The sequence below is a fragment of the Rhinopithecus roxellana genome, chromosome 15 (genome assembly GCF_007565055.1).
Source record: "Rhinopithecus roxellana isolate Shanxi Qingling chromosome 15, ASM756505v1, whole genome shotgun sequence".
Classification (NCBI taxonomy): Eukaryota; Metazoa; Chordata; class Mammalia; order Primates; family Cercopithecidae; genus Rhinopithecus; species Rhinopithecus roxellana.
In genome coordinates this window covers 124,727,781-124,745,002 of record NC_044563.1, presented here as the reverse complement: position 1 = coordinate 124,745,002, position 17,222 = coordinate 124,727,781, and the positions used below count along the sequence as shown (strand labels likewise).

Sequence of the window (17,222 nt, the reverse complement as noted above, 5' to 3'; positions counted from 1 at the left end):
GAGCATGTTGGCTGGCCCTCAGTGCCAAAGTCACCTTATCCATCTGGTTGTTCAGTGTGTCTTCTGTAGTGGATGCTCTCTGGTAAGCATAAAAGTGATAAGTGAAGATCCACACCTTATAAGTCAATCGTTATGACATTTCCCAGATTTCCTTGTCTCTGATCTAATTTTGCCCTTTCCGAGTTAAGTACCTGACCAATGAGTCAAACTATTTGCCACTGCCCAAGAATTCATGTATATCTCTACTTAAGGCTACTTCTCGCTCAATAAGAAGTGAATGACCAAGTATAGTGCTCAAAGCTTTGCCCACTAGGATTTTCCCTTACTGCTGTTCTTTAGGGCTATACCTAAGTGGGGCTGTAGTAAGGCATCAATCCAGTTTTAGCTTGAGCCAACTCATTCATGAACAAGGCCCAAGTTCATAGGGAACTTCTCTACCTCGAGTGACATACCATAGTATAACATAGTCAGTATCATCATTGTGGGCTGAGAGAGAAGCATTTGGGCAACTGCATTAGGTGACGTGGAGATGAGGGCTTTTGTTGTGTAACTTACTTGTGCTTTTCAAATCTGCTGGAGATAATTCCCAAATGTCTCATGTAATGGGTATCTACTGTGCCTGCTAGATCTGACAGTTCACAGCAAATAACCTCCCCCCTTGAAATCTGTCAGATATTACCCCTTTTTGAGAAACTATATCCATGACTATTTACTCTCCCAGACATTCCATGTAACATTTATCACCAAGCCCTGCTTGAGGAGTAAGAAAGTAAAGCAGCTGGCCTGTGCTCCCTTCACTTTGTCAAGGGAACTTCTAGGTATATCTAATGTTATTTGTCCTTGTGTAGAAGTTCCTTAGCAGGCTGACCCTGAGTAAGGGTTACTTAAATAAACCCAGGAGCTATGGATTTCTGAGGCATGGCTTCCTGAAGAATGTTATGTAACCTATACGATTCCATGGGGTATCAAATTGAGACGTTTTGTGATTTAAATATCCCTGCTCTGTGTAATGCAAACCCACAAAACCTTAACTGGAGACCTAATCTGTTATTCTAGGCCAGATAACCCATGTTCAGTGTGGCTGAAGCTCCACAGTCCAGCTGTCCCAGACCTTTCTCTGCCTTGTCTGAGCCTTGATTCCCTGTATCATTGAAATTATTTGTAAAACTTCATACTGAATGAAATCTTTATGTGAATCTGACATGACAATCCAATCTTTTGTTAGTTCACATACTAATATCATCACGTAAATACCTGCTGAATTCATGTATTTCATCTGTGCTGTCACAAACATAGACCATGCCACCATCATCTTTTGCTAACTGGTTTCTTTGACTCAGGTCTTGTTTTCCACACCACAGCCAAAGTGATCTTTCTAAATACAAATGTATTTAATTTTCTTCACTTAAAACACTTCAGTGCCACCTCATGGCAGCCAGGTTAAATCCAAACTTTTAAATATAGTTACAATGTCCTTGAGGAGTGATATGGTTTGGATTTGTGTCCCCGCCCAAATCTCATGTAATTGTAATCCCCATTGTTGGAGGAGGGGTCTGGTGGGAGGTGATTGGATCATGGGGGTGGGTTTCCCCCTTCCTGTTTTCATGATAGTGAGTTCTCACGAGATCTGGTTGTTTAAAAGTGTGTAGCGTGCCTCCTTTGCCCTCTTCCTCCTGCTCCAGCCATGTAGGACTTGCCTGTTTCTCCTTCACCTTCTGTCATGATTGTAAGTTTCCTGAGGCCACCTCAGCCATGCTTCCTGTGCAGCCTGTGGAACCAGACCCAATTAAATCTCTTTTCTTTATAGATTACCCAGTCTCAGGTAGTTCTTTATAAGCAATGAGAGAACAGACTAGTACAATGATCTTGCCCCTCTTCACCTCTCCAGACTCACCTTTCTCCACTTTCCATCCCCATACTATTAATATTCCATAATTTTCTATATAACCTATAACCTAGCCATATTGAAGTTTTCAGTTTTGTAAATGCACGATTCTGTCTTCCCACCAGCTGATTGCCCTGTCTGAAATGCTCCCTCATCAGTTCCTCCAATACCATTTTCCCAATATTCTGTGGAATATTGGTGAGTGTGGTTGTCTGTTGGCATCCCCGGGGGATTTGTTCCGGGCTCGCACAGACACCAAAATCTGCGGATGTTCAAGTCCCTTACATAAGACAACGTCGTGTTTACATATAACCTATACACATCCTCCTATATTAGTTTAAGGCATCTCCAGATGACTTATAATACCTGATACAATGTAAGTGCTATATAAATAGTTGTTATACTATATTGCTTAAAAATCTGTTATTTTAATTGTTATATTGGTATTTTTTATGTTTCAGATATTTTTTGTATGCAGTTGGTTGAATCTGTGAATGCAGAACCCTCAGATATGAGGGCCGACCATGTTTATTTGGCTGGAATTAACACAAAAAAATCTGATTAATAGTGATTTAAACAAAGAGGACTGTTTTCCTCAAATAGTCTATTCCACAAGTTACGTTTGTTCAGCTCTTTAATGATGCCATCACATAGCAAGGCTCTTTCTACCTTTTTGCTCTACCATCTTTAATATGTGGCTTGTTGTGTTTGAGCGTGTTCTCTTATGGTTGCAAGATGGCTATGAAAACTCCACACATCATGTCCATGATAGACAGAAAAGGGGCACCATAGCAAGTTCTCCTTTTATCAGAAAAGCAAAAGCCTTACTAGAAGCCCCTGCCTAAGTCACCTTAGACGTCGTTGAACAAAACTGGGTCACAGGGGCACCCTTGGCTAAAAGAAGCTAGAAAAGCAAAAATCTGTCTTTCAGTTTCCACAGTGGAAGGAATAAAGGATTGGAGATGACTGCTGGGTCAAAGGAACAGAGTCCACCACACTCTCCAGTCTGAATTACTCTATGTTCCCCAAAGCACCTTGTACTTTTACCCATCATGACACTTAGCACATTGTATCTTTAAAAAACTGTCCATAATCCTAATAGACCAATGTTTATACCTCAAGTATAAAAACAAATCAGCCAGAAAATCTATTATTTAATAATAGATTTAATTTAAAAATCTGATTTACTGAGATAAAATTTACATACAGTTTACCCATTTTGAGTGTTCAGCTTGATGAGTTTTAACAAATATATGCATTACTGTGATTTCCACAATATGTAAGACATTTCCATGACCTCCAAATTGTGCGTCTTTGTAGTTAACTGACTCACTCCAACTTAAGCCTCTGTCAACCACTAATCTCTCCATCACTAACATTCTGCCTTTTCTAGAATGTTATATAAATGAAATCATATAGTATGTGGTATTTTTTTGTCCCACTTCTTTCATTTAGCATAATGCTTTTGAGATTCATCCATGTTGTATCAGTAATTCATTCCTTGTTTAATGACTAGTGTTCCATATCACAATATGTTTATTCATTCACCAGCTGATAGACATTTCATTGTTTCCAGGTTGGGGCCATTAAAAAAAAGCCGCTATTGACATTCATACACAAGTTTTTGTTTGTTTTTGAGACACAGTTTCACTTTGTTGCCCTGGCTGGAGTGCAGTGGCATAGTCTCGGCTCACTGCAACTCTGGGGCTCAAGCGATTCTCATGCCTCAGACTCCCAAGGAGTTGGCATTACAGGCACCTGCCAACATGCTCAGCTAATTTTTTTTTTTTTCAGACGGAGTTTTGCTCTTGTTGCCAGGCTGGACTGCAATGGTGCAATCGTGGCTCACCACAACCTCCGCCTCCTGGGTTCAAGCAATTCTCCTGCCTCAGCCTTCCAAGTAGCTGAGATTACAGGCACCTGCCACCACGCCTGGCTATTTTTTTTTTTTTTTTTTTTTTGTATTTTTAGTAAAGACAGGGTTTCTCCATGTTGGTTAGGTTGGTCTCGAGCTCCTGACCTCAGGTGATCTACCCACCTCGGCCTCCCAAAGTGCTGGGATTACAGGTGTGAGCTACCATGCCCAACTCATGCTCAGCTAATTTTTGTATTCTTAGTAGAGACAGGGTTTTAACATGTTGGCCAGGCTGGTCTCGAACTCCTGACCTCAACTGATCCACCCACCTCGGCCTCCCAAAGTGCTGGGATTACAGGTGTAAGCCACCATGCCTGGCCTCATGCACAAGTCTTTATGGGGACATGTTTTAATTTCTCTTGGGAAATACCTGAGAGTGGGATTGCTCTGATGAACAATAAGTATACATTTAACTCTTTGTTGTATTTTACTTTGGGTTCCAGGATACATGTGCAAAACATGCAGTTTTGTTATATAGGTATACATGTGCCATAGTGGTTTGCTGCACCTATCAACCCATCATCTAGGTTTTAAACCCTGCGGCATTAGGTATTTGTCCTACTGCTCTCCCTCCCCTTGCCATCCACCTGCCGGTGGCCCCAGTGTGTGTTGCTTGCCTCCCTGTGTCCACGTGTTCTCCTCCCACTTATGAGTGAGATGTGGTGTTTAGTTTTCTGTTCCTGTGTTAGTTTGCTGAGGATGATGGCTTCAAGCTTCATCCATGTCCGTTGTAAAGGACACGATCTTGTTCTTTTTTATGGCTGCATAGTATTCCATGATGTATATGTGCCACATTTTCTTTATCCAGTTTATCATCGATAGGCATTTGGGTTGGTTCCAAGTCTTAGCTATTGTAAATAGTGCTGCGATAAACATAATGTGTGTGTGTCTTTATAGTAGAACGATTTATATCCCTTTGGGTATATACCCAGTAGTAGGATTGCTGGGTCAAATGGTATTTCTGGTTCTAGCTTCTTGAGGAATTGCCACACTGTCTTCCACCATGGTTGAACTAATTTACATTCCCACCAATAGTGTAAAAGCATTCCTATTTCTCCACAGCCTCAGCAGCATCTATTGTTTCTTGACTTTTTAATAATCGCCATTCTGAGATGGTATCTCATTGTGGTTTTGATTTACATTTCTCTAATCATCAGTGATGTTGAGCTTTTCTTCATACGTTTGTTGGCTGCATAAAGGTCTTGTTTTGAGAAGTGTCTGTTCATATCCTTTGCCCACTTTTTGATGGGGTTGTTTTTGTCTTGTAAATTTAAGTTCCTTGTAGATTCTGGATATTAGAAGCTGGAGGCCTCATGCTACCTGACTTCAAACTGTACTACAATGCTAGAGTAACCAAAACAGCATGGTACTGGTACCAAAACAGACATATAGACCCATGGATCAGAACAGAGACCTCAGAAATAACACCACACATGTACAACCATCTGATCTTCGACAAACCTGACAAAAGCAATGGGGAAAAGATTCCCTATTAAATAAATGGTGCTGGGAAAACTGGCTAGCCATATGCAGAAAAATGAAACTGGACCCTTTCCTCACACTTTACACAAAAATTAACTCAAGATGGATTAAAGACTTAAATGTGGCTGGGCACGGTAGCTCATACCTGTAATCCTAGCACTTTGGGAGGCTGAGGTGGGTGGATCACCTGAGGTCAGGAGTTCAAGACCAGCCTGGCCAACACGGCGAAAGCCTGTCTCTACTAAAAATACAAAAATTAGCCGGGCATGGTGGCGGGGGCCTCTAATCCCAGCTACTCACGAGGCTGAGGCAGGAGAATCGCTTGAACCTGACGGGTGGAGGTTGCAGTGAGCCGAGATTTTGCCACTTTACTCCAGCCTGGGCATAAGAGCGAAACTCCATCTTGGTCGGGGGGAGAAAAAGACTTAAGTGTAAAACCCCAAACCATAAACACCCTAGGAGAAAACCTAGGCAGTACCATTCAGGACATAGGCATGGGCAAGGACTTCATAACAAAAACACCAAAAGCAATTGCAACAAAAGCCAGAATTGACAAATGGGATCTAATTAAACTAAAGAGCTTTTGCAAAGCAAAAGAAACTAGCATCAGAGTGCACAGGCAACCTACAGAATGGGAGACAATTTTTGCAATCTATGCATCAGTTTATTTTATAATCTGCTTTCTAAGGTGGCTATACTATTTTGCATTTCCACCAGCAGTAAATAACTTTCAGTTGCTCCACTTGGTTTTTATAAATTGGTATTGTCTGATGTTTTAACTTTGCTTTTCTAGAGGATGTATAACAGTGAATGACATCTTCTTGTGATTTTAATTTGCATTTCCCCAATGACTAGTGATGATGAGGATTTCTAACTTGCCATTTTTAATATCTTCTTCACCAAAGTGTCTGTTCAAATCTTTGGGCAATTTTTAATTAGGTGTGTATCTCCTTATTTTTGTGTTGAAAGATTTAAAAAATATATTCTAAAACCAAATCCTTTATCACATACTGTTTTGCCAGTTTGTGGCTTGTGTTTTCATTTTCTTAACAATGTCTTTTGATGAGAAAGAGATTTTAATAATGCCCAAGTTACCATTTTTTCTTCACCGGTTCCTGCTTTTAGTGTCTTATCTAGGAAATCATTGCCTAAACCAAGGTCATAAAGTTCTTCTGCAAAATTTAGCTCTCACATTTAAATATATGATCCATTTCTAGTTAATTATTGTATATAGTGAGGGAAGGTTTGAGATTCATTTTCTTGAATATGGATATGCACCATTTATTGGAAAGACATCTTTTCTCTGTTACCTTGAAGACTTTGCTGAAAATCAGTAATCACTATGTTGGTCTATTTCTAGACTCCCTGTCCTGCTCCATTAATCTGTGTGTCTGTCTTTATGGCAATATCACCTTGTGTTTCTTTTTTTTTTTCTTTTTCTTTTATTGGTTGATTGATTGAGATGAAGTCTCTCTCTGTCACCCAGGTTGGAGTGCAGTGGTATAGTCTCAGCTCACTGTAACCTCCACCTCCCGGGTTCAAGCGATTCTCCTGCCTCAGCCTTCTGAGTAGCTGGGATTACAGGTATGCACCACCACCCCTGGCTAATTTTTGTACTTGGGTAATACACATATTTTATATGCCCAATCGTTTCATATTTTTGATGCTATTTTTTAAAAATTTCAACTTCAGACTGGTATTGATGCTATATAGAAATATTGTTGATGTCTTGTATATTGACATTTACCATGTGACATTGTTAATTCTAGAATTAAAGAAATACAGAATCTTTAGGATTTTCTACATATAGATGTTTGTCTTGTGCAAATGAAGATAACTGTAATTCTTTTCAAACGGTATGTCTTTTATTGCTTTCTATTTATATTACTGCATGGCTAGAAACTCCAGCGCAATGTGGAATAGAAGTGGTAAGAGTGGCATCCTTGCCTCATTCCTGATCTTTGGAGATAACCAAGGTTTTCCTCATTAAATATGATGTGAGCTGTTTTTCACAGATGTCCTTTGTCACATGTCTTTTATTCCTAGTTTGATGAGTTTTATCATGAATAAGTATTGAATTTTCTCACAAGCTTTTTCTGCACTACTGGCATGATCATATGGCTTATTTAGTTACATTGATTGAGTCAATCTGGAATAATGCCATTTGGTCATGATTTACCTCTTATATTGATAGAATTGATTTGCTAATATTTTGTGAGGAATTTTATGTAAGTGTTCATGGAGGATATTGATCTTTAGTTTTCTTTCTTGTAATTCTTTTTTTTTTTTTTTTTTGAGACAGAATCTCACTCTGTCACCCAGGCTGGAGTGCAATGGCACGTCTCGGCCCACTGCAACTTCTGCCTCCTGGGTTCAAGCGATTCTTGTGCCATGCACCACCACGCCTGGCTAATATATGTATTTTTAAATCTTTGGTAGAGATGAGGTCCCACCATGTTGGCCAGGCGGGTCTTGAACTCCTGACTTAAAGTGATCTGCTGCCTTGGCCTCCCAAAGTGCTGGGATTACAGGTGTAATCCTGGCATCTTTCTTGTAATTTTCTGTCTGGTTTTGATATGAGTATGCTGGCTTCATAAAATGGGTTATTCTAATATTATAAAGAGTTTTTGCAGAATTGATATTATTTTGTAGATGGCACTGACTTACCACAATTATTTTCTGTGTTTTTGTCCTTTTCATGTTTGAAATGCCTATGAGGTCCACTTGTCCATGATGCTTTACACTGCAGTGATTTAAAATAAATCTGGCAAGCAGCTAATTTCCTTTTTCTCTCTTAAAACCTTTGCAACTCTGATAATCATGGAAATCTAAAAACATTTTTTAAAAAATAAGAATTACTGGCCAGGCACAGTGGCTCACACCTGTAATCCCAGCACTTTGGGGTGCTGAGGCGGGCAGATCACTTGAGGTCAGGAGTTTTGAGACCAGCCTGGCCAACATGGTGAAACCTTGTCTCTATGAAAAATACAAAAATTAGCTGGACATGGTGGTGGGCACCTGTAGTCCCAGCTACTCAGAGGCTGAGGCAGGAGAATTACTTGAACCTGGGAGGCAGAGGTTGCAGTGAGCTGAGACAGTGCTGCTGCACTCCAGCCTGGGCAACAGAGCGGGACTCCATCTAGGAATGAATGAATGAATGAATGAATGAATAAATAAGGTTTAGTAGTATTTACAAAGGACTAGAAGTTTATATTAAATATTCAAACACAAATATTCAAACACTACAGTAGGGAACATTTTGGGTAGTTTTCAAGTAACCTAACATTACCATCTCCTAACAAGGCTAACAATACACAGAATCAGGTTTTGAAACCGTCAATTGAAGGATATCTTCTGTTTCTAAAACTTCTTAGAATACCATTTATAGGATTGGTGTAAAATATACAATGCTTCTACTTTTAAGAGTCACCCACACCCATTATATTTGCTACTCAGACATAAAAACAGAAAATAACAAGTATTGATAAGGATGTTGAGAAATTGGAATCCTTGTGCACTGATGGTGGAGTTGTAAAATGGTTCAGCCACTGTGGAAAAACAGTATGGTGGTTCCTTAAAAAGTTAAAAATAGAATGACTATATGATCCAACAATTCCATTTCTGGGTATAAAGAAAAAAGAGTTCTGAAGACATATTTGTATACCTATGTAAATAGTGACAATATTCACGATAGTCAAAGGGCAGAGACAACTCTGGTATCCATTGATGGATGAATGGATAAACAAAATATATACAGTATATACACACACACAATGGAATATTATTCAACCTTAAAAAGGAAGGAAATTCTGCAATGTATTACAACATAGATGAACCTTAAGGACATTATGCTAAGTGAAATAAGCTAGTCACAGAGACAAATATTGCATGATTCTACTTATAAAAGGTACAGTACCTGGAATGTCAAATTCAGAGAGACAGAAGGTAGAACAGTGGTTCCTAGAGGCTGGATGAATAGAGGAATGGGGAGTTGTTGAATGGGTATAGAATTTTAGTTTTGTAAGGTTAAAGGAGTGCTGGAGGTTGGTTGCACAACAACCACTGTATCATTGTATCGCTATGAACTGTATACTTAAAAATGAGATGGTATATTTTGTTCTGTGTGTGTTTTTTAAGTGACTCACCATTAGTAGTATACCAGCTATGAACACACACTTATATCAGGGCAAGAACTATATGCAAGATCATGACCACTTCTCTCCTATATGTTTCTGTCCCAGTATGGGAATACTGACCTTAACCTTTAATACTGTGTCTCAGTGTTCAGTGCTCTTTGTGTCGCTGGATTCCTTCAAATCAGCAATGTGTCTTATGTTGACTGCTAAGCTTTAATTCTCACGGGAGAATTATAATATCTTTCCTATTTTCCTGATTTTGTTACTGATTTTTCTTGGGATTCAAAATTTGGAAAAACAAAATTTCTCAAGAAATGCTGGAAAGGAAATCCCACTTGGAAACACTAACCAAAACATCTGCAAACAAAATAAAGCAATAGATAAAATGGACCAGCTGAGGTTATACTAGGAGTATAAGATGATTTAACCTTAGAAAATCAAACAGTGTAGTTTACATTAACATTCAAGGAAAATAATCATCATCAGTAAACGCAGATAAACCGCCAAAATTCACCATCTGTAATAAAACCTCACAGCAACCTAGGGACAGAAAGGAACTTCTTTAATCTGATAAGGGAAATATACACATTAAAGAAAACAAAAATCAAACCCTGCAGCAAACAGTAAATTTAAAGGTAAACACTAACATTTTTATCTTTGACATGAGGCGTGGAACAGAATGTCCCAACATTCTACGGATGATTGTGCTAAAGAGAAGTCCTAGCCAGTAAAGGAAAAAAATAAAAAGCAAACAGTATGGGATTGGAATATGATCCAACAATTCCATTTCCAACATTACTCACAGATGATATGATTATATACATAGAAAATCCAAACATTACTCATAGATGATATGATTATATACATAGAAAAATCCGAAAGAATCCAGATATATTTCTAGAAAGAATTAAAAGAGGTTACTGTGGTTACTGGATAGAAAAATCAATATGTAAAAACTAATTTTAATTCTAACAGTAATAATTAGGAAAAACTTATAAAAAAAAAGTCCTTTATAAGAACATTAAAAAAATAAAGTGCTTACGAATCAACATAGTGAACTATGCAAGATCTCTGCAAGGAAAACTAAAACTTAACTGAGTGACATTAGGAACGGGGGGGAAAATCCCTACCTGAAAGATTTAACCATAAATGAAAACACTAATAAAAATGTCTGTCAACCAAAAAAACTCCATTAAGAGAATGAAGACACAAGCCACAGAATCAGAAAAGATGTTAGCTAAGATGTTATGTAACCAACAAAGGATCAGTAGAAATATCAGCAAAGAATATGTACAGGCAATTCATCAAAGAGAAAATCATACTGACTAACAAGCATATACTAAAAAGTTTAATCTCCCTAATAATTAGTGAGGTACAAATTAAAATGAGACATACCATTTGAATCCCATCGAAATAACTATTTTATTTTGAAAATATCAAGTGAGGCAGCAAAATCACCCCTGGTTTTAAGAACCACTGCTTTTGGATCATACACAATGAAAGTATATATTTCTATATACTGTTGTACATAAAACTATGTATGCTGTACTTTTAATGGCAAAGGGATTTTTCAGAGGATAAATGTCTATTATGAGATCTCCTTACTTAACAAATTCTGAGTCGTTATAATCTTTGTGGAAACTGACTCCACTATATTCATGCAAAATTCAGTTTGTTAAAATCTAGGCAAAAGAGCCTAAAACTCTGAAGAGGACTGAATTTATTTTAAAAATATGATAAACAAGTAAAAAACTTTGCATTTAGGATACCAGGATCTTTGCACTTGTCATATTCTAGTACAGATCTTTTAGGCTAGAAATGTCAACTAGATCACTTTCTAGGCCCAAAGAAAGAACATTGATATTTGCCTTTTTGTCAGGAGGCGATTAAGAAACACTACTAGGATACTTAGACTGAGATGCAACATTATCAGACTGGCTGTGCGGTAGGCTCCCTGGATCACACTGCATCGTCAGTTGCCTATCCTCCTCAGATTGGGAGCTTTATATAGGCAGATTATGCCTGCCTTGCTCACTGCTTTCTCCTTAGGAACGAGTCCCATGCCTGGCATACAGAACACACAAATATTTGAATAAAGTGAATGAGTCTTAGTATATGCTTTTAGAATTATTTATTCAAAAACACTTTATAATAGATTCAGGTAACAGTCAAGTAATACAATCAATAGTACTAAAATAAATCTATAGAAAATAGATTTCATTAAGGTGCAATTAAAATACTTGAAATTGGGACACATCTCTATATTTCAAATCAACATACTGGCTTTCTACTTTTTAAAAGACTATTCTAGTCTTTAAGATGTCCAAAGTTTTTCCTCTTTGCTTTTATTTGCTTTGGACCATATTTAAATTTTTAACATTCCTAAGTGCATACATTTTAGGCATATACTATAATGACCAAGAGTTTTTTGTGAACCTACTGATTAGGTAGACACTTTGGGGAGGTATGACCTGCACAAAGTAGGGTGGGAGGGCTATTATCTCCCTTAATCTGGACACAACTGTTCAAGCAGTCTATAATTTATTAGCTTCTCTTAATAGCTTCACTATTTGGTTTTCATTGACCTTTTGAGCAACTGACTGGCAAACCCCAGGTTCTTTTCACCTGAAATCTTTTCATGTTAGATATTGTCCATATTACACTTGTACTTATAATTTACTATCTTCTTGCCTTGGACAACTTATTTCTCCAAATTTTGATTTCTGCAGCAGTAAATTGGGATTTCACTAATCTTGCAAGGCAAAGATCAGAGATGCTGCATATAATATGTGTCAGTGACTTAGCATACAACAAATATTCTATGATTAATATTTTCAAAATCTAACTACTCCTCTTTTGTCCTTGGCAGTTTTCTAAGTCATTTGCAGAAAGTGTTCCAGCTTGCCCGGCATGGTGGTGGGCACCTGTAATCCCAGCTACTCGAAAGGCTGAGGCCGGAGAATCTCTTGAACCTGGGAGGTGGAGGTTGCTATAAGCCAAAATCATGCCATTGCACTCTAGCCTGGGTGACAAGAGCAAAACTCCGTCTCAAGAAAAAAAAAAACAGAAATGTATTTGGATTTTTCCTAGTAAGATCACTGTGTTACTAAATAATGAAGAACCCAGGACTTGCCAAAGGCAGGCAGTGGGAATTAAATGTACCTCCTTCCACCCCTAACATAAAGGTGAGACACATGGAAGCTTATACTCTCAGTGAAAAAGGCATCAATCAAATATTCTGCCCACTAGCACAGGGAGATGAGGAGGAAGTATGTCTGCCTTGGCCGGAGAAATCTCCTATCAGTAAGTTATACTACACTTCAGGTGTGGAAACCCTAAAGCCAAGAAATTAAAAATAAGAATGGGCTGTGTCAGCAACAGCCCCGGGAATGTGACATAAACAGAGACTCACGATTCCCATAGATAAAGCCTTGCTGAAAATAAACTCAATTTTCACAAAGACAAAAATGGATAAAGTCTATCAAATACAAAAATCAACAGATATAAACAGCAGGAACTAAATTTAATAGAACTATTAGCGTGACTATCAAGTACAGACATTTAAAATAATTAGTGACATAAAAAGAAAACATTAAAAAATGACATCAAGAAACAGAGATCTGAAAAAATGATGCATAATTAGAAATGAAAGCCAATTTCTGAAAGAAGCCCAAGGGATAGGGTAAAAGAGATTATATACAGCTGACAAGAGAATTCATGAACTAGAAGGCAATATATGAAGGTATCACAGAAAGATAACATATATGGACAATACAGAAGGGCTTAAAAGATAAAGAGAATAGAATGAGAAGTTTCAATACACACTTTAAAAAATAGTAACTACACTAACTGTGTCTTTGAAATTTGTTCTCCGTAACAGCTTCATTATTTAGTAACACAGTGATCTTACTAGGAAAAATCCAAATACATTTCTGTTTTTTTTTTTTTCTTGAGACGGAGTTTTGCTCTTGTCACCCAGGCTAGAGTGCAATGGCATGATTTTGGCTCACAGCAACCTCCACCTCCCAGGTTCAAGAGATTCTCCGGCCTCAGCCTTTCGAGTAGCTGGGATTACAGGTGCCCACCACCATGCCTGGCTAATTTTTGTATTTTTAGTAGAGACGAGGTTTCACCATACTGGCCAAGCTAGTGTCTTGGCCAGGCTGGTCTCAAACTCCCGACCTTGTGATCCGCCCACCTCAGCCTCCCGAAGTGCCGGGATTACAGGCGTGAGCTGCTGTATCCAGCCCGAATAACCATTATTTCTAAAGAGTGAGAGCAGAGATGTTTCTTAAGACCATCAAAACATTTTTGAGTGGTGATTAAATCAAGTATTAAAACCAATATTAAAAAAAAACCCACAATAGTTCTTAGTTAAATATGAATCCCTACTTAAAGTATGTTGGCAGGTTAAAAATAAAGGCTAAAATATAATTTCTAAAGGCTGAATGCAAGGGTAATCATATGCTGAAGATCACACCCAAGCTTTCCATCCTGGGAAAAGTCGGCTGAGATTTTTGGGGTCCATGGCCTGCTGTATGAGCAGATTCACTTGTCCACCAACACTGAGCACAGTGCCTTCTTCCACTCCTTTCAGTTTCTCTTGTAGTCTCATTAAGACACGTTCAGCTACTTTGTTGAAACTCTGGTCAATATCACTAAGGACAAAAACACAAAGGTTTCAGTGAGGTGAACAGTTTAAAAGGCCTTGGGAATAAGAAAATCTGAACAACTGACAGGACCTTCTTAAAATACTGCTCACCTGAGATTTCGTTTGCATTCTTGGTCATCTGCATTCAGAGTAGGGTGAAGCTCAGTTTCATCTTCTGGCCTCTGCTGTAAATACAAAGCTTTCAAAGGATTCATGGTCCAGTCAAAGAGTGGATCATACAGAAGGACCTAAACAGAAAGAACATATGTATTAAAAGAACAATGTACATTTTAATCACATACTTAGAAACAGTGGAACCAGTATCATACAAATAACAGAGGCCAGTCACGTGGTAGATGATGGGGGAGGGGAACAAACATCATACACGCTTCATGTTTCCTTGTGGAGGAAACTATCCTAGCATAATGCTCCAAGCTTCTCATTCAACCCTGAATTCATTCTTCTTCCATGGTTAGGGGTGACATCCCCTGACCCATGTTTCCCAACTGGATGGAACTAATCTATTAAAAGGAGATAAGCATTAGTCACTTTCTTTCCTTCTCTCTCTACTCTTAACCCTGGGTTAGGGTATTTGCTTTGTAGGGCCCAATTCTTCCTCAGCCAGGCTGTCTCAAGATATAGATTGGGTTGTGGGGACTGCAGAGCATGAGCAAGCCTATTTGGACCTCACTCCTAAGCCATCTTCTCCAATAGTTTTATCAGTAACAAACCTGAAATTCTGATCTCTACTCTATTCCTATGGCTCTTTTTCTCTCAGTTCTAAATCTGGGTGGATCCAGAAAGGTATAATTTATTGAAACCTCCTGAAAACCCAAGGTTTGGTGCTGTGTTTGGAATCTTGAGATATGTATTAGGTGTAGAATTAGGATACCAAAACAACTGACATGGCTAGAGCAAGTGGCTTTAGGTCTTAAATTTTAGAAAGTGAGGTCATGAGGAATCTGATATTGGCAGTTCAGAACAGCTAACTGCTCTGGTATTTATAAACACAGAACTTAAAAAAAATAGGCTTTGGCAAACGCTTACAAATCTTAGTAGTAAGTGGAGACAATACGAAGAATGATTCTATAGGGCATTCCAGTATTACAAGGTTGGAACACTTTTTTGCTGCTGCCTGTACACAGTTTCTCAGTAAATCTGCAGGTTGGGACTATAAAATGTCTTTAGCAGATTTAGTTTCAGGACATGTACTATATTAGCAGAACCAAAATCTCTCTATTTTTTAATGCTGTTTTGAGTGTCCTCCAGGACCATTAAATACTGTGGAGAAACTGGGCTTGATTACATGTAGCTTGTTCGTAAGTTCAAGGGTTTCTATGTGACTTCAAGTTGGGCATTGACATGGCTTTAGATTTCAGAGATCCAAACCAGTTTCACCCACAAAAGGAAAATATTAGTATATTTTATTAATGAACTAATGAAAAGGAATGAAGGCCTCTAATATAGACTAGATGGTTTTCTTGGGTTGAAGTAGAAGAAAAATCCAAATTACTTCAAAACCAAGGGCTTGTGTCACGAGTCACACTTGGAAATATTAGAATTAAGGAGGAACTGGAATAAGTAAAAAATTATGCTTCAGTCTGACAAGACAGAAGTGGTTGGAAACAGTAAAGTCAATAGAGACTGATTAAGCTAGAGCAGGGTTTCTCACTCTCAGCACTACTGTCATTTTGGATGGGATATTTCTTTGCTGTGGGGGCTAACTTGTACATTCTGGGGTGTTCACCAGCATCCCTGGCCTCTACCCAGTAGATGCCAATACTGTCCTCATCTCCCATCCCCAATTGTGACAACCAAAAATGCCTCCAGACATTGCCAACTGTCCTCTTGGGGACAAAATTGCTCTTGGCTAAGCATCATTGAGCTAGAGGGAGAGAGATATTTCCTTAGCAGGACATATAAAATCTTTAGAGGACAGAATGGTCCATTGGGAAGAAAATGAAATCTTGAAGGCCAGGAGAGACAAATACACTGAGAGGAAAAGGGAAATACACCCAGGTCAAAGTGCTCTGAAGAAGGGGCTTAGGAAGCAGGGAGATCAGATCAGAAATAATGACTGTGTCTCAATGAAATCTAAGAGAAGAAAAGAATCCAAGAGGAGAGAAATGATGTCCCAGAGGACTGGGAACCTGGATGCTATTGAGAAGCACCCTCCTAAAGCTGAAGGCAGAAAGTGGTCTTACTGTGTTAAGATCACTGGGGAAGTTATTATTGAAGATTGGGATAATCACACCAAATGATTTTGGGAAATTCAGACAGATTTACGGAGGGAAGATCAGGTAGATGAGTGTAAAAATACACAAAGCATTGGAGGGTGTGTTTAAAGGTGAGAGTTATTGTAGGTGGAGATGCAAATCACTTTTCAGACTCAAAACCCTGACTCAGGAAATCCAAAGTCCTTACAATGGCAAAGAATCTGGCCACTGTCACTTCTCTAATTTGATCTCCTACCACTCTAAAAAATGAAGTCCATAAGCAGTTTGGCATTAAACTAGTAAGATTTTTGAGGCCCTAAAAGAACTACCGTCTTCTGGTGAATGTTAGGTAGGATAAAACTACTGGAAGAAACTCCCAACTCCACCTTAGCATAAAAATCCCTTCTGACTGAGACTAGGTAGAGTAAAATACTAAAGAATATGTTAAGCTGCTTTGACTCTTTAATTTGAAAAGTTTGGAGTTTTTTTTTAAATTTGTTTTTTTTTTTTTTAAAGACAGTCTTGCTCTTGTCGCCCAGGTTGGAGGGCAATGGCACGATTTTGGCTCACTATAACCTCCGCCTCCTGGGTTCAAGCGATTCTCCTGCCTCAGCCTCCTGAGAAGTTGGGATTACAGCTGCCTGCCACCACACCCAGCTAATTTTTGTATTTTTATTAGAGATGGGGTTTCACCATGTTGGCCAAACTGGTCTCGAACTCCTAACCTCAGGTGATCCACCCCCCTCGGCCTCTCAAAATGCCGGGATTACAGGCGTGAGCCACCGCACCTGGCCTGGGCTTCTTTTTCTTACATGACCAAGTGCAAGATAATATAACTTTAGAGTTTAATTTCGACATTATTGAGGCATCCATGTTATCATGTATTCTTTTTTTAAAATGTTACACATCATGCTTATTTTCTGTATCATTTATTCTT

At 38.5% G+C, this 17,222-nt stretch overlaps 2 protein-coding genes across 6 annotated transcripts in view; one reads left to right on the top strand and one right to left on the bottom strand.

The window, feature by feature from the left end:
* C15H11orf65 (chromosome 15 C11orf65 homolog) overlaps positions 1–17,222 on the top strand; it is a 136,750-nt gene that overhangs the window by 73,128 nt on the left and 46,400 nt on the right. The gene's annotated exons all lie outside the window — the stretch shown is intronic.
* Positions 11,533–17,222, bottom strand: part of ATM (ATM serine/threonine kinase) — a 134,151-nt gene continuing 128,461 nt past the window's right edge. For 3 of the 5 annotated variants that reach the window (XM_030917284.1, XM_030917285.1, XM_030917286.1), the window contains 2 exons: positions 14,181–14,317; positions 13,528–14,076 (listed from right to left, as the gene is read on the bottom strand). In XM_030917284.1, the coding sequence (XP_030773144.1) occupies positions 13,893–14,076; positions 14,181–14,317 (321 nt within the window). In that variant the 3' untranslated portion in view covers positions 13,528–13,892. Of the gene's footprint in view, positions 14,077–14,180; positions 14,318–17,222 lie in introns of all 5 variants that reach the window. The other 2 variants (XM_030917282.1, XM_030917283.1) reach the window with 1 other exon arrangement.